The sequence below is a fragment of the Coloeus monedula genome (assembly GCF_965178545.1).
Source record: "Coloeus monedula genome assembly, chromosome: 2".
Lineage (NCBI taxonomy): Eukaryota > Metazoa > Chordata > Aves > Passeriformes > Corvidae > Coloeus > Coloeus monedula.
The window spans coordinates 47658449-47684546 of NC_138782.1; the positions used below are offsets into that span (position 1 = coordinate 47658449).

A 26098-nucleotide genomic window follows, 5' to 3' on the forward strand; every position below is an offset into this window, starting at 1 on the left:
GAATCATGCAAGAGAAATCCAGTGCCTTCTACAGAACTCTTGTCTTTATCCACACAGAACCAGGTCCTGCTGTGAGGCACTTGCAAAGGCAGGGCTCAGGTTTGTGGCCCCAAAGGACCCCAAATTCCCACCGACATCAGGACGTGCCTCCTGTACACTCCGTGGCTTTTGTGGGAACATGGGGCCCAGGGGACTGCAAGTTCGAGCGCAGGAGACCTGGTTCTCTTCTCACTTCACAGGTTTTACCCCTGTGTGGAGCTGCGCTTGATTAATGCCAATGTGAGGAAGGGGGAGTCTTGGTCATGTGTGGGACAATCCGACCGAAAATGATCAAAGGGGCTGGCAAGAGCGTGGTTGCTGATGTACAGTCTGAGAGCATGGACTAAGGGGGTGAATCGCCAGTTGCTTTTACTCCATAATTGTGAGTGTTAAGAGTTAAAAATGTAACATATTTACATCAAATGTAACACTTTTTATGAAACTTGTAAGCACCAGGATGTTTACTTATGCGATTTTGGTTCGCCATTAAATTTCTATCTGTGATAGATCACATGCTATGTAAAAAGGGGGGGGGGGAAAGGTTATAGTTTACTATTTTTGAAGTTTACATTGTTGCATACAAAATTAAAAGTGTTCTTTTGAACTGCTGCCATAGCCTAAGGTCCCTGCTGCCACTGAGGTCCTCTTTGTCTCAGGCAGGGGTGGCATCCACTTCAAAACATTTTAGCAAATCAACTTCAGATTCCATTATCTGTTTGGCAAAGCTAAATAATAAAAGATTTTAAACTCAGCCTTGGTCAATGCTATCCATTTCCTTCTCGTGACTGAACCTTTATTGCAGTTCTGCTGTGGGTAGTATTTGGCCAAAGTGATCAGAAGGGAGAGACACAATCATCAAAGCAGCCAAGGCTGCATCTCAATGCACTGCTAGCCTGTCTGTCCAAGACAGCAAAGCCTGCTCCAGGCTACCTGGACAAATCCATCTAGAGGGATGCTGTTAGGCATCAGTCAGGAAACAAATGTCCAGCAGAAGTAGACCAAAGGAAAAATTGATCTTTGAATGCATCAGTGAGCAGCCATACATGCATATGCTAACAGGTGTTTGGGGGCTGCATGTGGGACATGAATTTGTACATTAATAATCAGGCCCTAGTCCTGGCTGTATGTTTGTCCCCACCATATTGCTTGATGACCACACATTAAAGACTTGCTAACAGAGATTACACACCTGAATTTTTAAATCTATTTCTTTGGAGAGCAGAGGAGGGTAAATGCACAAGACAGGAGCACAAGTGCAACTCCAGTAACAGCATTGAGGGCCACACATAGAGACTTGACCTCAAAGCTCCCAGATTAATGTTCATTCCATCTTCGGACAAATCATTTTGTCATCCTTGGAGATGTTATCCTCCCCAAGCTTCCTCTCTGAGCAAGACAGAGAATATACAAACAGTCCTTCCATTTTCCATTGTCCCAAAAAGTGGCATCTTCTGTGATCTCCACACTTCATTTTGTTCTGTGTTTGATGCAGTTTGTAGGCATTCAAAAGCCTCCAAATGCCATTTTAAAAACTGCAACTAACGTGTGTTTTTAACCAAAATGGAAGCAGGTTTTTTAGCATTCAGCATGGATTCAGTGGGGGAACTTATGCACCAGAATGGACAGGAGCATTAGTAAAACTGTGATTTACCAGATGCAACTAAGTCATTGCTTCTGTTGGCTCGTCCTTCCTGAGAACAGGCTGAACACATGCAAGGGCTGGGATTTCAAACAGCACTTCAAGAACCATCCCTCTCCTGAGTGGGAACTGTGCAAACTAGATTTACCTATGTTAAGCAGGTCTGAGCTGGCCATATTAACCAGATGAAATGACCTATATTTCTTCAGGCAACACCTTGCCCTAGGCATAAGCACCTGACTTGACAGTAAGTCACTGCATAGCAAAACCTTCCAGACAGTGAAGTCCAGGGTGTGATTAGGAGAACAAGAACTCCCCATGTCCATATGGTATGTGTGCACATCTCTAAGTGCCAAAACATCACAGATCTGAAGCTGAGGAATGAAAAAACTGGAGTTGTTGGCTTTCACCAGAACAACAAGCCAGAGCAAACCCCTCTGAGAAGGCATTAGATGTAATTGGGCCACCCTTCAGGTGAAGGCAAGATTGAACTCCTGATCTCAGACTGTTGAAGGATGCCCAGGACAAATTCAGTGCCTTGGAGAGGAGGGCTGAACTCTCCTGCTTGCCCTCAGAGGTCAAAGCACTGTGTGCAATCTCTGCAGCAGTCTGTGAGTGAGACCCACTGCTGGCCTGTATGGACCCCACACTGCTCTGCAGGGCCATACCTGCTCTGCAGCACAGAGAAACACAAGCCTGGAATTAGCACTTTTAGCCCACCATTGGCCACCTTGAACCTCCTCCTTAGGCAGAACTGCAGGTCCCTCCAGTGTGAGGTTTCTTAATGTGTCTCTTAAGCCGGTCTCCTGCATTATCACTGTGTGTCTCCTGCCCTCACAGAGAACTGCCAGCCACAAGTGTGCACCCTTATTCAAGGGCTGACCTTGACTGGCAACCTCCTGCCCCAACTCAGCCCTCAAAGTGCCCAGTAACAATCCAGTGGGTTTTTTACAACAGCAAGTTGAGAAAAAAAAAATCTCAGAAAAGCAACTAGCATCACCAGACCTCATTGCAGCTGCTGGTTTTCACTGCAGCTGCTGGTTTTCACTGCTGCACAATACAGCAGTGAGAAGGCACAGCAGTTCTCCTCCTCCCTTGTGTGCCTTTGTCCTTGTCCTGTTGTCTCCTGCTGCTACCTTTATAATAATTTTTTATTGCAACTCTCCACAGTGACAGCATGAGCCTTTTATCAGCACATGGGTCAGATACGGGCTTATTTTAAAAAGCTTTTCCCATTCTTCTGTCTAGAATGGCTGTATTCATATCAGTAGTCTTCAGAAAACAGCCATGAAGGGCAGAAATCCAACCACAATAATCAACAGATGAACAAAAGACACTGAAACCAATATGTAGCTTAACTGTTTTGGGAGCTGAGGGTAGACTAGCAGGACCTGTAGATCACCACGTTCTGGGGCTGAATTAATGTTTCCTGTGAGCTCAGGAACAAATCTCTCACCCCCAGCTCTCCAGAGTGCTCTAAACCAAAACTAGTGCAATATTGAGCTGGTCAGAGTTACTAAAGATACTATATCTTCCACTTACAGAGAAGGCAACATGACCAGGCTGACACCATTTCTGGTCAAAGGCCTGTCTGCTACGGTGTCTGCAGGCCCAAAAACAAACTGAGAAGTGAAGGTTTCCCAGTGCAGTGAGTCAACACAAAAGTCTAGATGGACTGCCATAGCCATGGATCATATTCCAAATTAACTCTAAAATGTGCTCAACTGAAACACATGGAAACACCCTTCTCTTCACTGAAAAGGAAGTAGATTCTCCAGCCCTTCAGAAGCCCTAGGAATAGCACCAGCCACCTTGCCTTGGCTGTTTGGGCTCAGACACCAGGCTGGGACTGGGCATTTCTTCAGGGAAGTGGGGAGGAAAAGCGGCCAGAAACAATGCAGCTCATGTGAAGCAGAAGCACAGGAGAGCTGGTGATGGAATCAGAAATAAATGCCTTCTGCGAAATAGCTTCCAGGGCAAGATGCCCACCTGTCCATTGCAACAACTCCAGTTTGAAGAAATGGAGTCTGTGCACATGCTGTAAAGTCATAAACTACAGCGAGTTTGGCTCCATGGACCCTGCTGGTACTGCAGAAAGGATGGAGCCTTCAAGGCCTCCAAACCTGAGCTATTCCTTGGTAAAGGCCAAGGCTGAGAAGCTTTTTTCACAGCCCAGTCCTCATGCAAAATCTCTCTGCAGAAACTGCCTGAAGAAATGGATTTTGATGGATGAGTTTAATTACCCCATCGTTATTAACAGAGAAGCAGTTAGATTATCTTCTTCAGCTGGCATGTTCTAGGGCATTTCCATAATAATCTGAACCTTATGGAGAAGTCCTGAATATTAAAAAGAGAAGTAAGAAAAAAAAAAGAGCAGAAAGATTTTATGACCTGTAGCTTAAAAGTCTTCTGAGGGGAAATCAAATTCCTAAGGACAGGACCAGTAGCTCAAACTAATGCTTCTGAAAATAATAAACCTTATATTTTTCTTTTCTACCTGAAACTCTGTTAGGTACAAAAGATCTTCATATATGCACAAGATCATTTTAAATAAGGTGGCAATTAGTATTTCTCCATGCATTCTACAGACATTCTAGGGTGCCAGCAGCTTCTCAGAAGTGAAGAGTGGAACTTCTAAGCAGAGTTACAATTCTGGAAAAGGCTTAAACAAGAGAGGTCATGGAGCTCACATTAGCAGTGTACTTAGGAACCTGTTATATGCAACTTTTCTACAATGATCTAGAGACAGTTCTTTAATCCTACTGCTGAAGTAGATGATCACTTCAGAAGAGAAATCAAATTTTCCAGCTCTTCATCCCCAGGTTTCCCTCCTCTTTAGATTCAGTCCACCATCTCAGCCATCAGTGCAGATTGGGAACAACAGCAACCAAAGAGCTGTTTTGCTATTTGGCTACCAGAGAGTGACAGATCCCCTCTCAGTGCTCATCTCTTGAATCAGTAAAAAAGTATTATCAGTAAAGGGTTTTTTTGACCAATCATTTAACCAACCAATGACCAAGAAGACTGGCCTCAGCATGGCTCCTTTAGTAATCTCTGTCTTTTTGAACAGCAATAATTTTTTCCTGCTATTTCCTGGCTCACTACCCAGTTATTAAGCCACAAGAAAACGTCCTTTTATCAACAGTAGCTTCATTTCTTTGGTAAGAAGCATCATTAAAAATCCTTCAAAAATCTAAGTGTAGTGTTCCCTATTCTCTCAAAAAAAAAAGAGCCAACACACAAGTCTGCAAAAAGTCATCCATCCTTCAGACTCCTTTCAACATGAAAGGACGAGACAACTGAGAGACTGTGATTTCAGCAGCATTTTGCCTTTCCTTAAGGGAGGGCTTTCTTGCCTAACTTCCACAGAACATTTACACCAAAACTCCAGCTTCTGCACATACCCACGACTGACCCAGACACTTAGAAGATTCTTGAATTAAGACCTGGATTCCTGTGAGTTCCAAGCAGCAGGATTTGTAAATACTTCAAAAATGTGAACTTGTCTTTCCTGGCTATGAGTAGGTATTATGGGCAGTGAACGTAGCTTTGCAGTCTCCCAGCAATAGGTCTCACTGCCTCTTTGGCTTCTGAAGCTGCCAAGTTTTTAATGACTGCAGCCTAGTAGGCAGAGTAAGCTGCATAATGGTCTCCTGGTGATTTTTGGCCAACTATACATTTTAAATGCCTTCCTGACTTGTACACAAAGCATCGCTCTTTCATTGTGTGATTTTGGATTTGGTCAAAGGCATGTCACTTGCTAACTTGGTTGCTAAGAAAATTGATATTGATCTTGGGAACAAACACCATGTTTGAGAATGATGTTGCCTTTGTGCATGTGTAAGCAATCCCATCTGGTACGGTACACCTACGTTTCAGACATTGTTTATAGTGCACATAAGGTAACTGGTGCAGCTGATGGGTTATTAGACACAATACCTGAATGCAAGAATGCAGACAGGCATTTCATAAAGAACTTTAGGATATGCTTCAGTCTTAGAGAGAACTAGGAACCACTTCTTTTCTTTAGTACATAACATGTCACAGAAATTTGACGACATCCAGTTAAAAGATGGGTTTTCCTCTTCTAGTTACATAGCTTTGAAAACGGAAGTCTCCTTGTAGAACAGGCAGATTTCCAGCTTCCCATCTAGCTTTCTTGAAAAAAGCTGAGCATCAACATTGCTGCAAAGCAAACTTGTCTCGTCCTTGGTAGGCTTGGAGAATTGCTAAGCAGGAGCCAATAGAAGAGTGAGAATTGTCAGTCTTCCCACCATCGCCTGCTTTTCCCAAAATACTCCTCTTTCTGTTTTCTTCCTTTCTAACGACTGAACAAAAACAGAATTCTGGCATTAAAAAAAAGTGCCTACAATTAATGTAAATTACTTCATCACCCTAAAAGAACCCTAAACCTCCAGTTTTCGGGCTTTTTCTTCATCTTCATAATCACCAGTCCTCAAGGTACCTACTGATTTTCAGACCACACTCCACAGAGTACTCCCCTGATGTCCATGAGAGGTCACAAAGATAAGACAAACCTTTGCTCAGCAGGCTTCAAATCACCAAACACAGGCCTGGAGAAGGTGAAAAATCACCATTCTGTCTATTCTTTCTCCTCTGTCTCCACACCAGCCTGCACAGATGGCTCATCTTTCCCAGCCAAATCCCCTCCAGCACTACCTGATGCAGGCACCTAGCCCTCAGGTACACACAGAGCTGCACAGAAAGCTGGGGCAGTCTCTCGAACCTCTGTCCCTCCCCCAGTGTCCCAAGCCCTGGTGTGCTGCATCCTCTATGCTCACGTCACATTGGCACTCCCTAGCACAGGGATACTCATCACAACACCCAGCAGAGAGCCATCTGAAGAAATCAAGTCAAGAACCCCAACACACAGTTAAACAAACAAACCAACCCACATGATAACTCACCTTCTTAGGGATTTGGAGAACTGATCTGCTAAGACCACCAAACAAAAGCAACAGTTTTCTTTCTCCTCATACACTCCTCCTTCTTTATTCATACATAAACCTAAATTTTTGCTAACTAATCTGAAGTTTAGGTATGCTATTGTTAAACAGAAATTCACAGAAGTAAAACACAGAGTGAAGTTTTTATGAAACAATGAAGAGGAGTGCTTTGTACAAGGCAATAGAAAGTACAGTATGCACTTCTTAAATGTTTCCAACCTAAGATTACTGTGTGCAGTTCATGAGGCTTCTTTGCTTAATTTACTCCTTTTTAATAATAAAACCAGGTACAATTATCATTGTAATGATTTTGCTTTTTAAAAATTATTTTCTTTCACCAAGCATAGCAAGGAACACTGTATGGCCAAAGGAGTCAGAGTTACATCCTTAATGGACATTTAAGAAGGAATGTGGGAAGGAGGGAAAGAATCTTAATATATGGTTCTCTTGAACTACGGGGTTTTTTTTAATTTTATAAAAAAATTTCTGGTATTCCACAACAGAAGAAAATGTCGCAGGCTACCTCAGGTAAGATTTTGTTATTATTTCTAGCAAAATAAATAGTTAGACACAGGGCTATATTGCTTAAAGAACTCATTTTTAAATTCAGTTCCCTGAAAATCTATCATGGATAAGGATTGTATTTCAGAATATTTCAATGAAAGAAAAACAAATTAACTGAGCTCCTGGTATAAGCACAGCGCTACAGTACATCAAGGGTTGCTCCTATTATTGGTTGTAGGGACACCTATAACATACTAATTTCTTCCAAAGTGAAAAGAGAAATCATTATAGTTACACATCAAGAATCTGCTGGGCAAATTTTGGGGTTAGTAAGGCTGTAGGTGAGGAGTGATCTGTTAGGCATTAACTGGAAGGCAAAGCACACATAATACTCTATCCTAACTAGCAAGAACAGGCACAAAAGAACTTGAGAGCTGAACCAGGCATCAACTGTATAAACACCACGTGATTCACTTTAACACACTGCTGGCAAGAGTTTCAGTGGGAAACTGATATCTATTTCTTTAACATCTGTCTCACTAACTGCTAAATGGAAATGTAATTCAAAGGCTTCAACTGTGGCTACCAGCACAACTTACAAATCCAGAAATTTTTCTCCCATCATTCTAGAACATTAGCCTCTGCCTATTATTATAAATATCCCATTCATTACTCCCTGGGCACATTTGCCAAAACAAAAGACTAAAAATAAACACTTAGAATTGGCTAACTAACAACAAAAAACCTCCACCCCCTTATGACAGCAGTTTAACCAAATGGAAATACTGACATTAAAAATTTATAATCTAAATCTGTGTATTTTTTTATTCATGCACTTTATAAAACCATACCACTAAATTTCCTTAATATCCATTACACAGAGTTATTTACAATTGTCTCCAGTGAGTACTTTTCGGGCTACAGGTCATTAAAGAATAAACTATTTATCACAAATATCCCAGATGTGCTATTTGGGCTTTGTTATTAATTATATATAATCACATTATCCCCTCTGTTTCATAAATGCAGTAACTAAACAACTTTACACGCAACATAAATTTTGAAATCTAAAACACAACTGGCATTTCCTATTATTATGTTCCATTATCACATGTTCTGGTCTAGAGACTTAACATTAATTTTCTTTTCAATATTCATGCTTGTAAAACCTTGCTTTGCAAAAGCCTGAGTGCAAAAGGGTCCTAAGTAAGCTGTAATACAAATTTACTACTACATAAATTCTTTGCAACATAAAAACATAACTGAAATTTCATTTTTGCAGTAACTTCAACTCACCTTAAACCCCTTGTTCTGTTATTAGAAACTAAATTACTGCATTTCTATTTCTTACCTATTATAGTGTAGCAGGTTAAACAAATAGGCAGGGCAGACAAGATGGGCAAGTGTTAGATACCATACATTGTACAGCAGCAGTCACATTCACATTGCTCCGAAAGAGTGTCCCTTCCAAAGGGATGGTTGGGCATTTCAACAAAATCCCCTCCAGATCCAGCTGGTTTACCTGGGGGCTCTGCTGAAAAAGTGCAGATCTTTGGCCCTCTCCTAAAATAGCTTTCATATACCAAGATGAGTGAGCTACCTGCAAGGAGAACCAGGAAAGGATGCTCAGCACCACCAGCAAGAACCGAGGTAGCTCAAGGTAGGTCGACAGCTACACCCACCCCTGAACTGGCTGCCGAGCGATCTCACGCACCACACAGAGCATCCGCTACCAGCAAACTCACGGGAAAGCTGCCGGATGTTCTGGGAGCTGCCAGGACAAACACCCGGTAAAGCTGCTGGGCAGTCTGGGAGCTGCCAAGGGCTCAGCAGCTGGCACTTAGGTTCTTCCCAGCCGCCAAAATACCACCCTTCCCAAAACTGCAGTGTGTTACCATGGGAACATGCGCCATAGCTTTCAAAACTGCAAAACTGGTCCACATTTCCAGGTGGAATTGATGCCTAAAAGGAGACCGCCAATTCTTTGGCATATAGGGGCTGCCACAAGGAAATGCCACCGAGTCCCAAATGAAATAATGAAACAGAGTGTGCTTCTGGATGCTCTCTACCAGTGCTGCAGGCTTCAGTCACCACCTGGCTGCCCTCAGGCTTCTCTTGCTCTTTTACCACCTTGACTATGGGTACGCTTTTCTTTCACTGCGGTAATGAGCTTGACTCAGTGACAGAGTCCGTTCCAAAAAACCTTCTCAGAGTGGTTTGTGCATGCTGAATGAAATCAATGGACTGCCTCTCAGGAGGAACCATGCTTCAAGGAAAACTGTCAAACATGCACTATATGTATGTGCTATCTTTATCAGCCGTCCACCCAGTCATTACCTTACTGTTACGCAATTTAAAGTGTGGCAAATTTACAGTGCTGTAAGTGCTATCAGATTTTCCCCCCCTAATTCATAACATTAGCAAAGCCTGAAGTAGCTCAGACCACGTGCCATTGCTCAGCACTACTGTTTACTTGAGTTTACTCCTACGGCTTTATAAACACCACATGGAAACTGGTCCTGGCCCCAAATATTTTACACAATGATTTTATCCAACTGTCTTTCAAAGGAAAGCAGAGACGCTTCGTTTCTTTGAACAGATAATCCACTAAGGCACTGCACGGAACTCACGAGAAGAACAGCTGTTTATTGTGTGCTAGAGAACAGAGGATGACACCGGAAAGAAATCACGTGCAGGAAAGCACATCAGGCAACTGATATTTCCAAATATCTATTGCGACCGAGAGGCCAGAGCAGCCCTGGCGGGCCCAGGAAGGGGGGAACCCGGGGGACAGGACGATGCGGGAGCCGCAGCAAGTCCGTGCCGGCCCGGCGGGGCGGGACGCGCGTCCTGCCCGCCAATCGCGCCGGGGCCCGGCCGCGCCCCGGGAAAGCGCCGGGATCGCTTCCGGAGCGCGACCTTGGCGGGCGGGTGAGTGAGTGAGTGCGGGGCCGTGCGGGGCTCTGCCCCCGGCGCCTTCCCCCGGAGCCTCGGGACCGCGGGCAGGGCGGCGCCGGGGCCCCCCATGGCAGCGGGGCGGGGCGGGAGCGCTCGGACAGCGGCCGTGTGTTGTGTTCAGGGCCGCAGCCGGGATGGCGGCGCCGACGATGGAGGAGAGGAAGGCGTGCTGGGGGGCCCGAGACGAGTTCTGGCAGTGCCTGGACAGCCACGGGGATGACGCCGCCAAGTGCGAGAAGCTGCGCCGGGCCTTCGAGTCGCGCTGCCCGCAGCAGTGGGTGAGCACCGTGCGCGCATCCCTGTCAGCGGCGGCGGGATACAGCTGCTGCCTGGGATGGCAGCTCCAGCTTCCTGCAGTGCAGAGCCCGGGCAGCCCGAAGCTTTCCGTAGAGAACCCTGCACCCGTGCCAGGCGTAGCTTGGTTTGCACACTTCTGGCTGGACAGGGAAGGACAGAGCCTGAGCGCACCCCTGCCTGGCCCGGGAACTAAGAATAGCAGTGTTAAGGGTATAGTACAAAGGGAAAGGAAAATACGGTCTCGAACTTCGAGATAAACACACAGGGTTATTGTTTAATTAAAGAAAAAAGTTTTATAAGATACTTGAAAGCTTGTTGTTAGAAGTACCCAGAAATTCCTGTTACTAAGAAGCAAGGCCAGTACAGAAGGGAGCTGCCACACAGGTCTTGCGGTTGTACAGCATTTTAAGACTGACATCTGATACCTGGTGCATGAAAATACCTTTTTTTCATGCAGTGTAATTTCACAGAAAGGCACCTGCCTGCATGTAACCCATTCATGTTGTTTTTTAGTTTCCTGAGCACAAGCTGTATTTTTTAATAGGCACTGCCCTTTAGTAAGGGTAGCTGAGGGGCTGTACCATTCCTGTTGCAGGTGGTAGACTGAAGTAGTTAAAAAAGCCCAAGTACCTTCACAGCTGCTGCACTGACTTACACTTTGTGCAGTGCAGTTCTGCTGTTTGTCATCTCTAGGGAGGATGGTCTCACTTGCAGTTCTTTGCACCGTGCACATCAATGAATTCAGTGACTTCAGAGGTTACAGAGGCTGTGATACCACAGAAAGGCTGCTGGACTTATCTTTGCATCACATGTAATTTTTGTTTGTAGCAGTGAAGAAAGCAACAGACTGCTTCTACAATGTCTTCATGAAGTAACAGGGTGGTGAACTTAAAGAAACTAAAGTTCACTGGCAAAATGGTAAAAAAACCCCCAAAAACTAAACGCCACTTTTTAGTCTTCAACAGAAGAAGCTCCTAACTAGTGTATTAAAAATCCTCCTTTTCAGTGATCAAAGACTGTTTACACAAAGCCCCTTGCTCTTGCTAGTTTCTTCTAAGGAACATCTTTTCTCTTTTTAAACAGGTTAAACACTTTGACAAACGAAGAGACTTTTTAAAATATAAAAAAAAGCTTGAAACAGAAGGCTATCATCCTCCAGAAGCTGCTGGAAAGTCATAGGAAGTCTGCTTTCAAAATAAATTAAGTGAAAGTAACTACAGAAGGAAGAAGCCAGAGAAAGCAACAAGAAGCTGCTTGAGTGCAAGAACTGGTAATGTGGCTGTCTCCCTGAAATGCAGACTGCTCTTCTTGTTGCCAGGTCTCACGTGTCTGCTGAAAAAAAAAAAGTCGTGGACAGCTTTTTGATGAGTTCAAGTCAAAGAAATACGGTGCCGGGTTATTCACGAATTTAAGGGTTTGAATGTATAATTGGAAAAATTGTTTCACAGGAATAAATGACTATTTAATACTGCAATGTACATATTCTAAAGAGAAAATGAAATTGTTTTTCAGTAAGTGAACCAGCTTTTTCCTAAAATAAAAAATTCCATTCCAACTTGCCTTTCTTGTCGAAAGCAGTGGGTTGTATAATATAATTTGTATTTGTCATTTACCAAGTATTTCAAAGTATTTTAAAATGCAGTTTAAGTCAGACGCTAATTTATGTAACAGTGGTCACTAGAAGACCTAAAGCATTCCGTGCATATGATATGTAATTTATGTTTCGAGTATGCTCATTTTTTTTATAAGCAACAGGAACTTTTACACTGGTGATAGGTTTTCAATCAGTATCTCTGCTAGAAGCATGTTTAGTTACTTCTCACAATTCTCCCATTACGGCCTTTTGTAGAATTGGATTACCTTAGTGATGGAGCTTTATTGAAGAAAGGTACAGACTGTTTACAGCAGGACTAATAAATGTGACTGTAGAAGGCATTTAAACAAGAAGCAGCATTAAATGTAATTATGTAAGTGACATTCCCTTCCAAAAATTATATAATCTAGTATATCTAGGTGCTAGAATAATTTAATACTATGGCTAAAGGCACAACTTCAATTTCAAGCACAGTCATCACAATTGAAGTAACTTTGACTTTGGGATTGTTCACAGTACTGTGCTGATGTTCAAATAGCAGAAAAACACATGCACACCACATGCAATATAAATAATATTTATTTCCAATGCAACAGTTTAAGGAGGTAAAGTATTAAGGCATTTAAAAGTCACTCAGAACACTACAGAGAACAGAACATGCAGAAGTTAAGAATCCTCGTTCACCCTGAGTTTGTATCTCATCTATTCAGGATTTCACGCTGTAGCACCTAGGAAGCCATCAGCTGTACAATAAGGCACGAGACTCTGGGCAGTTATTGTTGTTTTTGCTTGATCACTTGTTGCCTTGTGTACTCCCAGATCAGCAGAGCTCCGCTCACATGAACATTGAGTGACCGAATGATGCCCTGCTGAGGAATTTCCACACAGACATCCAGGTGGTGAATCAGGTTGGCTGGGATTCCTTCATGTTCATTTCTAGTAAAGAAGAAACAGTAACTTGTATCTGAGAGAGGACATGTGTGTTCCAGAAAGCAAAAAAATACAAATGGCACAAAAGGATCCAAACATCTTTTGACAAATGGTGCAAAACAGGGTAACTGATGACAAGAAATTAATTTTTTAAGAACAGTAAGACATTACAAAGAAAACATGGGGAGAGCGGATTTAAGTTTTGGTGTTAAAAAACTCCTGGAAGACTCAATTTTCAGCTCACTGGTCCAGCAACAGCTGAGCACTCAGCATAAAGACTCTCTGCTTTTGTTTTTAAACTCCATATATAGCAAAATGACCATGGTATGAGCTGCTGGCACAACAGGAAAGCTCAACTGCCCACTTTACATTCAGGTCTCAGCATGAAGGAATGTCAAAACTAAGCACACCAGAGGATACCAAAGTTTACTGGCAGTTAAAACTATTGTTTGTAATTAAAGAGAACAAAGTGATTATGAGCACTCAATTTTGAAGACAAGCTACATACAAAGAAGTTGGAAAAAAACTTTGTTCTAAGAGGATAGCCAGGCCCTCCCTCCTGGTTTCACTCACTGGCCCTGCAATTCCAGAAGTTTTCTGGTTTGTATGTGCTTTACTACAGATTTAAGTAGCCTCCCCTTTGTATCACATTTGAGGCTTGTCTGTTTATAGAAACTGATTACTGCTCTTCTCCAACGTTGTCCCATGCTCTGCTTGTACTGCAAAAACTTGCTACTTCATCTTGTGCCTCATCTTAACTTTTAAATCATCTCCCAGCTATGCAGACTCAGTCTGCTCCAGCCCCCCCACCAAGTTCAGCAGGGCAAACGCAGCCTCCTCCTCGCTGAGCTCACCACAGCCCACACATACAGGGCCCCATGTAACCAAACTGAACAGATGATATCTCTAGCACTCCCAGAAAAATACAACCCATGCTGCTGCTACCTTCACCCATTATTAAAAGGAGTTACAGTGTAGGGATAGGTTATTATGGATAGGAAGGGTCATTCAGTAGATATCAATACCTCCTGGTCCTTAGCACACAAAGACAAGCTCTGCTCTTTCCATAGTCATTTCCCATTCTAAAATCACCTTTACCAGTGTCACTTGGTTTTCATATGACCATACTGACTAGAGAAAGGGATGGACTGCAAGAGGCAGATTTACAAAACTGTGTGTGCTCTTACCCCAGCAATAATAGTGATTTCTCTGGGAAGCAATATTCTGTAAGATCAAAACTTTTAGCTGTCTGCTCCACACCAATAATAGTGTAGCCTTCTGTTTTCTTCTGCTGTAAATAATCAACAAGCTGAGATGGTTTCACCTGTCCATTAAAAGTAGAGAGAAATAGAAAAATACTTAAGTATCACTTTTTGTAAACTTCTGAAGTTACTCTAAAAAAAAAAAAACAATTTACTTGGACACTTTTTAAGATTAATGACTTTTATCCCCGAAGACTCTCTCCATGTACATAGCTTAACATTTTAAAAGCTTTTCAGCAGTAGCACAAAAGGTTAAGTAATGCCACAAAATACCCCCACCAATACAATGAAGAAAGGCCTTTTCCAGGCTTTTGATAGCTACAAGCCTTACATCTGAATGTGAAAGAATCATTCTTGCATAGGGACAAGGTGCATAATTGTTATTTAACCTGAAATTCCTTCCCAATACCACAGAACAGGCAGTACTGAAACTGCACTGCCACTTGTGATAGCTCAAAGTGAAGAATTTCTTACTTCTCTGCATCCTACTCTCTAAACTGCTAATTTGTATTAAAATGCCAATTTCTTCATGCAACAGCAGCTCTACCATCAGTACACTTCTGCACAGAGATTAGGCACGACAACTTGTGTCCATCAGCATTCTGTTTTAGGCAAAACACACTACAGCTATCTTGTTCTGAAAATAGGCTGAAAATGAACACAATGGGGTTTGCACGGAATGAAAAATTTACACTGGATGTTTCAGATCACTCAAAGCTGACCTTGAAAAAGTGATTTGTTATAAAATATCACAGAAATATTTTCTACCAAACACTACACATACAGGTTGATAACCTCATTTTTGTAAGTGGTAATAAGTTCTAAAAGCTTGGCAAAAGTAAACTTCAGGCAAACTCGAAGATTATCCCTATGAAAGTTACCAAAAGCAGTGGACCAAGCAAGAAAAATGAAGTGTTGTCCAACTTTTATAAACATCAAATTCAAACTCACCGCTACTAAGATGTAACAATGACAGTTCACATAAGCAGTTTATCACAGCAGTAAGAAATTGCAAGTATTTTCTAAATTCTTTTTTGTAAGGTTGACCCAAAACATACAAGATTAAGTGTCAGAGATAACAGCAGGAGCTTCCATTAAACAAAATGGTATTTTTTTCAATATAAAAAAATGTAAGAAACTGAACTATGCATGTGACAAACTGAAGATGCTGAGTACACTTTTTAGCTATCAAAATGTTTCCATTCACCTCAACAAGGGGGAGCCACTGCTCTGCAGAAACACTCAGATGCTGAAACTGCTTATCCTGTATATAATGAAGACTACCAACAACTAGTGCAGATGCCCCAAATATTTCACTTGTACGACACAAACCTACAAAAACAAGAAATAAAGTGATTTTTGTGTAAAAAATATACAGCAAGGCAGACCACAAAGTGAAAATTACAAAGAATGTGAAAGAGAAATGGCTACTTGAGTTATCTACTTTTAATTAGTTTCAGGTCTTCCAAGCCACACCTTGTTCCATATAAATTACAGGAAAAAAATGTTCTGTAACTCAGCAGAAAGACAGAAATTAGAAAAGCACTGTGTCTGACAACATGCTTTTACAATACTAATTACACAAAGTAAGGGGTTAAGTGTCCAAGCCTTAGCAAGGATAGGTGATTAGACACATCCACACACAAGCTTAAGCTTTAAATCCAGTACCTGTTAAATGAAAGGCTCGAGAGGATGACACATTACAATGCAGACAGCACCAGCTTGTGGGCTTTTCATTACTCACTGCAGCTATTTAAACTGCTAACAACATTGAACACCATGGCAATAATGAATTTGCAGAATTTATTATGTCACAGCTGACACACTGTGAAGACAATCTTAATCAGGAAACGGGGCTCTGCTGTCCAACAGACGTGAGAATCTAGCTGGTTTACAAGATTTGGTTTCATCATTACAGAAAAAAAATGAAAAAGCAAATAATTTCTTCTAACTGCATACACAGTTGAAAAATTCAACTGTAGCAAATATAAAATCAGCAAGAAACTGAGCATGATTTACAGCCAAATTCTACTTAATTAATGCATGCCATGTGAAAGTATTTCTTTTTTTTTCCTTAAAATGTAACTGTAGAAGGCCCCTTTCTCTGAAGTAGGTAGTATTTTCTTTGGCTTCCAGTTTTTTTCAGAATAATGATCTATTCTTCTGAGCTGTACTTAAGTAACATTCTAATTATCAACATAAACTGAAATTAACTTCCGTTATCTAAGTGTGCACCAAGGTGTAAAATAAAAGTTTGAAAATGTGCAATCAACCTTACCTCCTAAATTGGTAGGTTTATCAATAAGTGAAGCCACCACAATCAATCTGCTGTTTGATTTGCCAAGTTTAGCAGCACGATCCTGAAATGCCATTTCCAAGTCTAAACTAGGAGTACTGTTCTTCCAGGGTATAATCTTTTTCTGAACATCAGTCCACTCTGGCTGGCTGTCTGCTTCAGCTGAATGTGAACCTATAACAACAAACTGTATAATTCATATGGGTATGCAAGGGGGAGTGAAACTAGTGCTTCAATAAAGAAGATAATCCAAATGGTAATACTGGAGATACCATTCATCATCCACTATTATTTTATGGTGCATGATCTACTCACATAGATATAAGTTTACTTCAGCTGAAAACCAGAGGTCAGATTGAACAGATGTACACACCTACTCCATACAAGTAATTAACAAACATAGACTGGCTGTATTTTACCCATGTCTTGCTGAGACCAGTCACTTGGTTTCAGATCACGAAGTTCCCTTCGGGAATGGTACCCCTGAAATGCTGGTGGCAAAGGAATGTCAGTGAATCTGTCAAATTTAGAGAGGGAGATCCATTCATCTTCAGCGAGTTCCGAAAGGCGGGGAAGAGTATAAAATATCGTCTGCAATGCAATGCAACACAGAGTTATCAGCAGAGCAGCACTAGAGCAAACAAAACCAGATAATTAATCCCTGGTAGTTTAACTGAACTAGTCTATTATCTAGCCTCCTATGCTTTTCATACTTTTTTTTCTGGGTACTTGATACAGCTTACCAGTATGTCTCTCAATATTCACAACTTTACTTATAGTGCTATCCAAAACTTCCGTAAATCTAGTCTCATTCTCTCTGTAATTAAACTTTTCCTGAGGATCTGCACTGATTACGATTCTGAACTTTTAGAGTATCAAAGAATTAACACTATGCCTCTCAGCACAATCTAGTGAAAATCTCATAAGTGTAACACTAAGGAGTTTTCAAATATTCTTACAAATTTCTAGTAAAGGGTGCAGATTGATTTAAAGTCAAAAGGAAAATAGTTGAAAGCATTAAAATCTAATGGTAAAATCCAACTCAGCACAACCAACACAGCTAGCTAACCGTGATTTTTCAAGGAGGAAAAAACATGCATCCCAAGGGAAAGACTGAGTAAGTCAAAGAGTTTAAAACCCAGACTTTTTGTTTATCCCAATGCACCCTTCAAGACAAAGGTGAAGATGCACCCTGAATACATTTAAATGCTTCATAAATATTAGTCTTGCTTTGCTCTTTTTTTTCCTCCTGTTCAGGACTTTTACTCTCCACTATTTAGCATGTTTCTGTTTATAAAAATATTTCATAGAGCATCAGTTAAAAAAGTATTTCTTTTATCAAAGATGGCACTGTTTCTGCCAAAACATACACACCATTCACACCCATGCTTATCTTGTATTTTGAGCTTAGTTCTCCTGTCTCATATATTTATCTGCACCCTTATTTTTTACCTTCCTTCCTCAATGTTTATTCAGCTGTTAGTTATTTGAGCTATAGCATAAAGGATGGCTGAAAACGGTGCTCTGGAAGTGATGTATCTGTATCCCACTCACATCAGACAATCCAGTTAGGCAACCTCAAGTTACTTCTGAGAACAGATGCCTTAGAAGTCCTAATAAACTACACCTCAATTAAGTAGATGGTCTTCCGTTATTAGAATGAACTTTCCCAGTCACAAATCCAAAACTGATTAACTCCCACAAATAGGCACGTTCATCACACATACCTCTTCTTAGGTTTTTAACATAATATCAAGTAGAAAAACTAAGCTGCAATCTTAGTCTAAAACCCATCACAATCTGGGCAAAGTAATTTTTCGGAGTTTTAAATGAATAATAGTTGATAATTTCATCCCACATTAGAAGACACCAAAAGAGATGAAAAAATACAGTTGTGAAACTAGACAAATAGTGTGGTCTTGGACTTGCCTCTAGACTATAATCCTCAACTGGATGAAATGTTGCAAAGAAGAAGTGATCTTGGATTCGCTGCCAATTCCTTCTGGCGTTCCTGCAAGTGCAGAAAGTTATATAAGAGACATTAAAAAGGTAATGTGCTGGATTGAAAATTTCAATTGTCAGATTGGCATAAAGCAACCTAATTTATTTACTACATATTGTATAGGAAAGAAAGTACTTGAATAATTAAGTACAGGCCCATTTTTAAAAAACCAACAGCATTCAGGAAATGAGTTTTATTTACGCTTCAAGAAAGGCCCATAACACACCTTCAAATTCTGTTATCAAAAGGTGTGAGTTTGGCAAGAAGTATCCCATGGAAACTGGATACTAGCCCATGGTTCAGTGCCAGCTTTTAGCTGTTAAAAAAAAAAAAATAATAAAGTCAAGACTCCTCTTGTTGCTGCTTTTTTCTGTTTCGTGTCTCTCCACACCAACTTCTTTTTAAACAGAGATAAAAAAAAAACCCATAAAACCCCATAAAAATTATCAAGTGATATTTTAGAAAATGTAACTTGCTGCAAATGGCTCAGAAGAACAGTGTTAAGCTGTAAAAAATGTTACTAACCCTGTGCCGTGCATGTTTTCCACTTGTTGAAGGCTAGATTCAATAACTGGTGTCAGAGCTTCAAATTCCTCCACATGCAGCATTCTGCACATACCCCAGATTTTTTTAAGGGCGACTAACGCATAAAGTCGAACGCTGAAATTATGGTTGAAACACCACTGCAGAACAACTATGAGGGCTTTCTTCAAAGCTGGCTTCTAAAGAAACAAAGACAAAGAAGCTTCTTTTATGTTAAATCTGAATGCACCATTCAGAAGTTATGAGTGGCCCAAGAAAAAGTTCCTCAAAAGAAAGCCTTTTGGAAAGCAAAAGTCTTTGAACATGATAATCATTTCCTTCTTTCCATCTCCTTCGGACAAAACCTACAGCCCCACTTGTTTTTTGAAAATGTATTCATTTGCTTTAAAAATCATTATTCTGCCTACGAGGAAACCTCTACTTACTTCTGATTAAAAGAGCAGCAAGAAAAACAAACCCAGGTGCATCCACATGTTTAGTTAAAACTGGATTAGCTATTCTAGAAAATTTCACAGGTAATCAGGCTCTATGTATCCAGAACACCTGCTAGTTTTGCTAATTTTCCCGAGTCCAGTATTTTACAGAGGTGACAGGAAGAGTTAGTGTTTTGCGTAACAAAGGATACCTTAGTAGGAAGGAAGTATTAAAGAGATCTTTAAACCATTTTGGCAGTCTATTTTCAATTCAGATCTCTATATGCACTGAAAGTGAATAAAGAATGAACACTCTTAGAGAAATGTACCTTCTCTGAGGTATTCTGAAGAATGATGTCAAAGTGGGCCAACACTGATAAAAATGTGCAGATGCTTGTTTTAAGCTTTTCTTCATCCTAAAGTAAAAAAGAATTTAACAAGACATATGCATATTTAAAATGTTTTTATACTGTCTATATTTCACACCATGTTCTGCACATGCAATAATATTAACACCATTTAAAATCTATGTGTTTCCACAGCCAAATTTACTAAAATGCAAGGTTGATAGTATTAGGATTTAATTTTTCCTAACATGCTGCTTGCTTTTTACTGACACTTCAATCAGAATGAAGTAAACAGTGGTATAAATGAGCTAAAATTCAACCCAAGTTCACTGTATTCCCCCAGGAATGCAGAGGGTCAGCACCACTCCACAGCCTCTTGTCAGGGCCCCGCTAACCAGAGCTCAATCCACGGCTCGCACTGCAGCTGCACACCGAGCCACCTGCACTACATGTATTCCTCAACACCAAGAGAGCCTCTGAAAACACAGTCTGTTACTGCTTTGTCATAAATCTACATGTTTTCTGCTTGCTCTGATGGTTTGAATGGCCCCCCTGTGATTTAGTACATTTGGTATCAGCATGAGATCACTTTGATCCAACAGATTATCATCTACTAAAATGACAGCAATTCCAACAGCCTGAGCTTTTGGAAGGAACTCTGAAACAGTCAGCTCTCCTCAGTCAACCCTTTCACTTTTGGGTATCATCACTCAAACCCTGCTTCAGGTTTAAAATCTCATTACAGAACTCCACTGAGAGAGAATTCCACATTAAAAGCTCCAAATTGAGTAAGTATTATGCAAGTCATGTTCTCACTGACACAGAGGATGTGACAAAAAAGACAAAGGTAGGCTGTGGAAACCACAAGTAACTCAGACCTTCAGACTCAAGATCTAGGGCATCCATGTGGTCCTGATGGCTCTTACATTGGACTACTCTGACTCACTATGCCAGCTCTACTCTGCCCAGAATAATACATCAAAAAAGGAAATCTCTCAACAGGAGGAATTCACTCGCGCCATTTTTACATCACAAATTTCTAAATGTCTCCGGTTATTGCTCAGACTCACTTCCAAGCTAAGCTGAACTACTCAACAGCCCACTGCTTTTAAAGGAAGATTGGAATACACAGGAAATAAGGTATGGGAAGACAAACTGTACCCTCTTTGTTCAAATTACTCTTCAAATGAATGACAAAGGTCTTACTTACATAGCAAAAGCAATCCCAGAATTTATCAAGGAATTGGGGATATTTATGTAGACTCAAGATAACAATCCACTCTATGAAGTATTTTACAGATGCCTGATTATTACTGAATCCAGCCTGAAAAACTCTGTCAAGAGCTCCACACAAAAAATTCTGAGAAAACAAAATCAGGCAATCCTTTAGTATATTGTTAGAGTTATTTCCATAGAGAAAAAAAAAATAACATTCTCACCTTTATCATAATACCAGATATATATTTTAATATGCAAATTAAAACATTTTAGAACCATCTAATTTCTTTATTGTACTTTTCAAATATTTTCTTATGAAGCAGCATTTGATGAAAGTAACACTTGTCAGTTTCTTGACTGTTCATAAAGTAGCAACATTTTTACTAAATGAAAAGTTTTCCATCAGCTAGTCAGTACAAACCTTTAGGTAGCTTTAACAGGAACAATCTGGCCTCCTAAAATTCACAAATGTAAGAATCAGTTTCCAGTGTCCTCTAGAAATGCATCATAAATCCATGACTTCAGACTGAAAGAATGAAACTACACAGAACTTCTACTACATAAAACTTCCACATCAGCCACAGGTTACGTGCCTTTTATATCCTGCTGTAATTTAATATATGCAGCTTGCATGACACCAAATTAGGTCTTGAAAGTAGGTACATATTTATTTATTTGCAAATGAATAGTGAAGAGCAATACCTGGTTAAGCTTTGGGAGAAGAACTAAGAGTGTCTGCCATACCCGGTTTTTAACTCTATGCTGTAAAGAGTTGGCATAATATCGTGTTCTAGATCTGGATACAAGTTCATCCTGAAAGAAAATTAGGTTTATTGCCCATTCTTCCTTTAAATTTGAATACATGTAAATATACTTTTCTGTACTAAGAAAGCAGCATCTACTCCACAGCTAGGATCAGCACTGAACAGAAGTGTAGGAAAATATATTAACTTATTAAGAATTAAATTCTGAAGCTTATCATTAAATAATAAAGTAAGCAAATACCTTCTAAAGCTCCCTTTTTTCGCTTGGTCAATCTCACAACACAAATATTAATCATTCTTCTGCAGTTCTTAATTGAGAGGATTGAGGGACCTACCCACTCCTTGTTCTTCAGACAAAAGCAGAATTCAATAGTACCAGAACGTATGGATGATGTTCTAATAGCAGCCACAGTAATTTACCACTGACTTTAGACTCCTGCCAATGCAGAAGCAGCTATGATATAAATGAAAACTGGACCCCCACCTTCTCCATGATTTCTATCTATAAAGGTATTCTAAGGAGACAACGGCTCTCTCAATTTAAGAGGCAGTCTGCAATTGTTAAAGTCAAATGCAGCACTTCAGAATGCAGCCCAGTGGAAGACTCTTAATGGAACAATGGTTACAATTTGGATAATGTTCCAGGAAGTCAAAATATCCACTAAAAACAGAGAAATAAACCCAAAAGGCAATTTTTACTATTCTGATTTGGCCAAATTAACTTCTGTCTCCTAACGAAGAAAAGTGTATTACTTGGGAGATCTAGAGAGGCTAAACAACCAACCATAAAAGCATCCTGTCAACTGTAATTATTTCGCATTTTACTGATGGTACTAACACTACATTTCTATACCAAGATAAATGAATTTTACTTTATCAAGTAGCTTGATGAAAATGTCTTCCATAAACGCCTTATGCAAGATGTTTGATGCGTCCACCAAGCAGAGAAATTTAACAGCACAAATACGAACGTAGTGATCATCTCGATTTGTACTGTAAAATATTAATAAAAATAAAAATCAAATGCTACTTGTTTAGACATAAAGATAATTCCTAAATTACAAAAAAAGCACCAAACATCATCTTGAACATACAGCCATCAAGTTGTCTGCACTGAGACAACATCAAATATCCAGAACCAGAATTTTAAAATCTGTAATTGGTGATCAAAACTAGCGAGTTCACAACCTGACCCTGAGTCTACCTAGAGTTCTTTAGTAACATCTAGGTGTTTAAAAAAATTTTCTATAGAAAAAGCTGTATCAAAAAGTTTTTGAAATGTTGTGCCTGTAAACTGTAATCTTTTAACAACTAATTCATGCTTACAGTTTGGTCAAATATTCTAGTCCAAAACAACACTTTATTCCTATTAGTTAATTACAGACATCTAGAATAACTTATGGCAAGAGTAAAATTAATGACATTATAGATTGTGACAGCTGCAGACTGTCACAGCAAGATACATGATTACCAAAAAGCTCCTGGCAGAAAACACAGGAGTAGTGAACTTTTGTGTCATACATGAAATCCCTATTTGTGCTTGGTCTTTGCATATTAAGTGCTTTCATTAATTAATTTTGAGTTAAATATTTTTAAATTGAATGTTAAAATTAACCCATCAGCCCAGGTACAAAAATCAAATTCCATTATCAGTGTTTTCAGTTGTTCAAAGTAATTTATTAAGAGAGTTGCACCCTTCCCAGTTAAAAATTTCCCAGTTAAAAATCACCAACTTGCTCCCTTTTCAAACTTCAAACCACCTGTACACCATAAGAGTTATCTTTCCTGTGTTTACTGTATACTTTTACAAGTGTTCTAAGATGTGTTGGATGTATTTTAATACTTTTTTTAGGTGTTTTTACTTGCCCTTTGTTCCAAGGCTAACTCCAAAAACCCCAGTTCTAACAGCCAGCAGCTATTTTTAGCCCCATAGCCATTACCCTGTAGGCAAGCTCCGTGGCAACCTGAATTTTAATGAAGGCATTGTAGCTCCCTTATCTCAACTGATACCACCCCTCTGACAACGATGAGCCATTGGTGGACGGAGATGATCCATCAAAGGGAAAGCACCAATCGCTTTAAACTGAAGGGGCGGGCTGGGGGCGGAGCAAAGGCACTATAAAACAACAAGACAGAGAGAAGCTCTCTGCAGGGTAGCTGTGGTGGACATCAGTGCTGGGTATCAAAAGCCTTACTCCTATTAAGGAGCCTTTAATAATTTTTTTTCCTGACTTTTGGACCAGCTAAAAGCCAGCCCAGCACTGCAAGTCCTTTTTCTCTGCCTGAGGTCCAGTGCTGTCTCAGACAGAAGATCTCAAATCCCTGCGCTCCTGGGGCATACCATCTACCGAGCCATAGGATCCCAAATTTTTATATTTTTCTAATTTCTGTAATTTTTCAATTTTTCTGTTCTCAATAAATTATTTTAATTTTTTTTTAACTAAGAGTTGTCTCATTTCTCACATTTTGCAGTAGAATTTTTTTAAAGCTCAGGTTTTATAAACTACTAACTCTTCTGAAAGCAAGGTGACAGAACTTTTTCTCTGACTTTCTTCCACTGAGTAAAGATGGGAGTGAAACTAGAAAAAAATTTAACAATCCAGTAGCTAACATCCCTGTTTCAAAAGCTGGAGGCAGAGCCTATTGGCAGTAAACACACGAAAAGGGCCTGCAACCAAAGTTAAAAAGCCAAGCTCAAAATCTGGCTGCATTAAAATTTGAGTTTCCTGTCTTGCTTACAATGATAAGATATATATTAGCTCAGCATCCTAAAAAGTATTACTTTTATGAGGTGAGACAATGAGGAAGTAGTTATTTCAGCCACAATCAGATTAGCAAGTGGGATATATTTTCCTGAAAATACTTAGCATTTTTCTACCTTTTGTATTTGAATTATAAATATAATGTGATGTACAACCCTTTTACCAGTATTTTAAAAAGATTATGAATACATTCTCTGTGCGTCCCTTCCTACTACTCATGATATTCCACGATTGTATGATAAACAGCTGAGTTCAAAACCAGCATCCTTCCTATCAGAGCATCAATCAAGACAAAGAGACAATTTACACCAAATACTCTAAGATGCATCCTCAAAAGCATTACCTTTCTGTAACAACATTTGCTGCACATTTTTCTCCAAGATCTTCTATGAAGGCATGCACATCCTGAATGAGTCTTCAGAGATGGAAGAAGATAAAGAAAAATTAGCAGAATAACATACAAAACCTTTCAATAGTTATCTCAAAGTTTAAAAGGAAAAAAAGCACACGAGATTGTAAAACATAAATCACAAAGATTTTTTTATATACCTTTGATCTCTCCTAAACACAGTTCCAAAGACACAAGCCTCAGTGATAAGTTCACTATAATTTCCAGCATTTAAGAAAGCATTTGTCAAGGCACTTCTCTCATCAACAGTGGGAAATATCCAAGACTGACAACAATGACTAAGGACTACATTGAAGACTCCAGTCTTTGTAGTGGACAGATCTATGAGCTTGAAAATTATCTGAAAATAAGAAATAAAATATTCAAAATCTAGTTTTCAGAAGTGCCAGATCTATTAGAATAAAATTGCAGTGGTATCTATTTTAATAGGTCTCATGGTCTTTTGCATCCTATCTCTGCTCAGGTTAATGCTGTCTTCAATCTATTTAGAATTCCCTGATTGTAAGAGCAGGTGAACAGGCAGCAACTGGCCCGGTATATGCTTATGTTAACAAAAACCAGAACTGATCTTTGCTTAAAAATATTAACACCAGCTGCTTTAAACAAATCTCCTGGTTAGTGGAACAAATGAACCAGGGCTTACTTCATGAGCACAAACCTCGTGTTTTAATCCCTCCTTACCAATTCAGAAAAAAAAAAAAAATTAAGCAAAATTTCTTACATAAGTAGCCCTATCACTAGTTGTCTTCTTTAAGGAGGATTACATTCATGTCAAAGTTCCTATTTAAGTTACAGTGCAAAAGTGTCTTTGTACCATTTATTTTTTGGTTTTGAGAAGGGCATATTTAAGGTATTTGAAACTGCTATCTAAAGCTTCCCCAAAAAGAAGAAAAATAAAACAAGAAAAATGGCCCCAAAATTCTTCTTTCCCTTCCTGAGGGTAAGAACAAGAGTAAATTTCACTTCCGAAGTAAATTTTTTTCTAAGAATTTGCAAGCATTTGGGAGAGGGCAGGGAGATTCAGAATGAACAGGTAAGGCTTTCTAAGAATTCCTTTTTAGACATCAGTTCATCCATGAAAATGGTTTTTCAGAAGGTGTAACAGCTCTTAAAGGACAAAGGTGCTTTGCTTCCCTACACTGAAATGATAGGTT

At 39.9% G+C, this 26098-nt stretch overlaps 2 protein-coding genes across 3 annotated transcripts in view; one reads left to right on the top strand and one right to left on the bottom strand.

The window, feature by feature from the left end:
- Positions 1–10020: 10020 nt before the first annotated feature.
- Positions 10021–11958, top strand: COA6 (cytochrome c oxidase assembly factor 6). 2 transcript variants are annotated; one of them, XM_082303049.1, is made up of 3 exons: positions 10021–10080; positions 10229–10385; positions 11488–11958. In XM_082303049.1, exons 2-3 carry the CDS (start codon positions 10242–10244, stop codon positions 11581–11583), a joined length of 240 nt encoding a protein of 79 aa, XP_082159175.1. In that variant the 5' UTR covers positions 10021–10080; positions 10229–10241; the 3' UTR covers positions 11584–11958. The 2 variants fall into 2 exon arrangements, with proteins under 2 accessions (XP_082159175.1, XP_082159174.1); XM_082303048.1 differs by lacking the exon at positions 10021–10080 and having other exon boundaries at positions 10089–10385.
- A 601-nt stretch (positions 11959–12559) lies between these two features.
- TARBP1 (tRNA guanosine 2 -O-methyltransferase TARBP1) overlaps positions 12560–26098 on the bottom strand; it is a gene marked incomplete at its 5' end in the record, with an annotated part of 34791 nt that continues 21252 nt past the window's right edge. Inside the window, 13 exons of the mRNA XM_082302632.1 lie at positions 12560–12934; positions 14116–14252; positions 15398–15522; positions 16469–16660; positions 16906–17077; positions 18416–18497; positions 19014–19210; positions 19774–19860; positions 21002–21151; positions 21712–21822; positions 22646–22766; positions 24879–24950; positions 25085–25284. Coding sequence (XP_082158758.1) covers positions 12772–12934; positions 14116–14252; positions 15398–15522; positions 16469–16660; positions 16906–17077; positions 18416–18497; positions 19014–19210; positions 19774–19860; positions 21002–21151; positions 21712–21822; positions 22646–22766; positions 24879–24950; positions 25085–25284 — 1809 coding nt within the window. The 3' untranslated portion in view covers positions 12560–12771. The remainder of the gene's footprint in view (positions 12935–14115; positions 14253–15397; positions 15523–16468; positions 16661–16905; positions 17078–18415; positions 18498–19013; positions 19211–19773; positions 19861–21001; positions 21152–21711; positions 21823–22645; positions 22767–24878; positions 24951–25084; positions 25285–26098) is intronic.

Coding starts and splice junctions, on each gene's coding strand:
- COA6 (XM_082303049.1), top strand. CDS start 10,242: ATGGCGGCGCCGACGATGGAGGAGAGGAAGGCGTGCTGGGGGGCCCGA. Junction 10,386..11,487: donor CGCGCTGCCCGCAGCAGTGG/GTGAGCACCGTG, acceptor CTTTTTAAACAG/GTTAAACACTTTGACAAACG.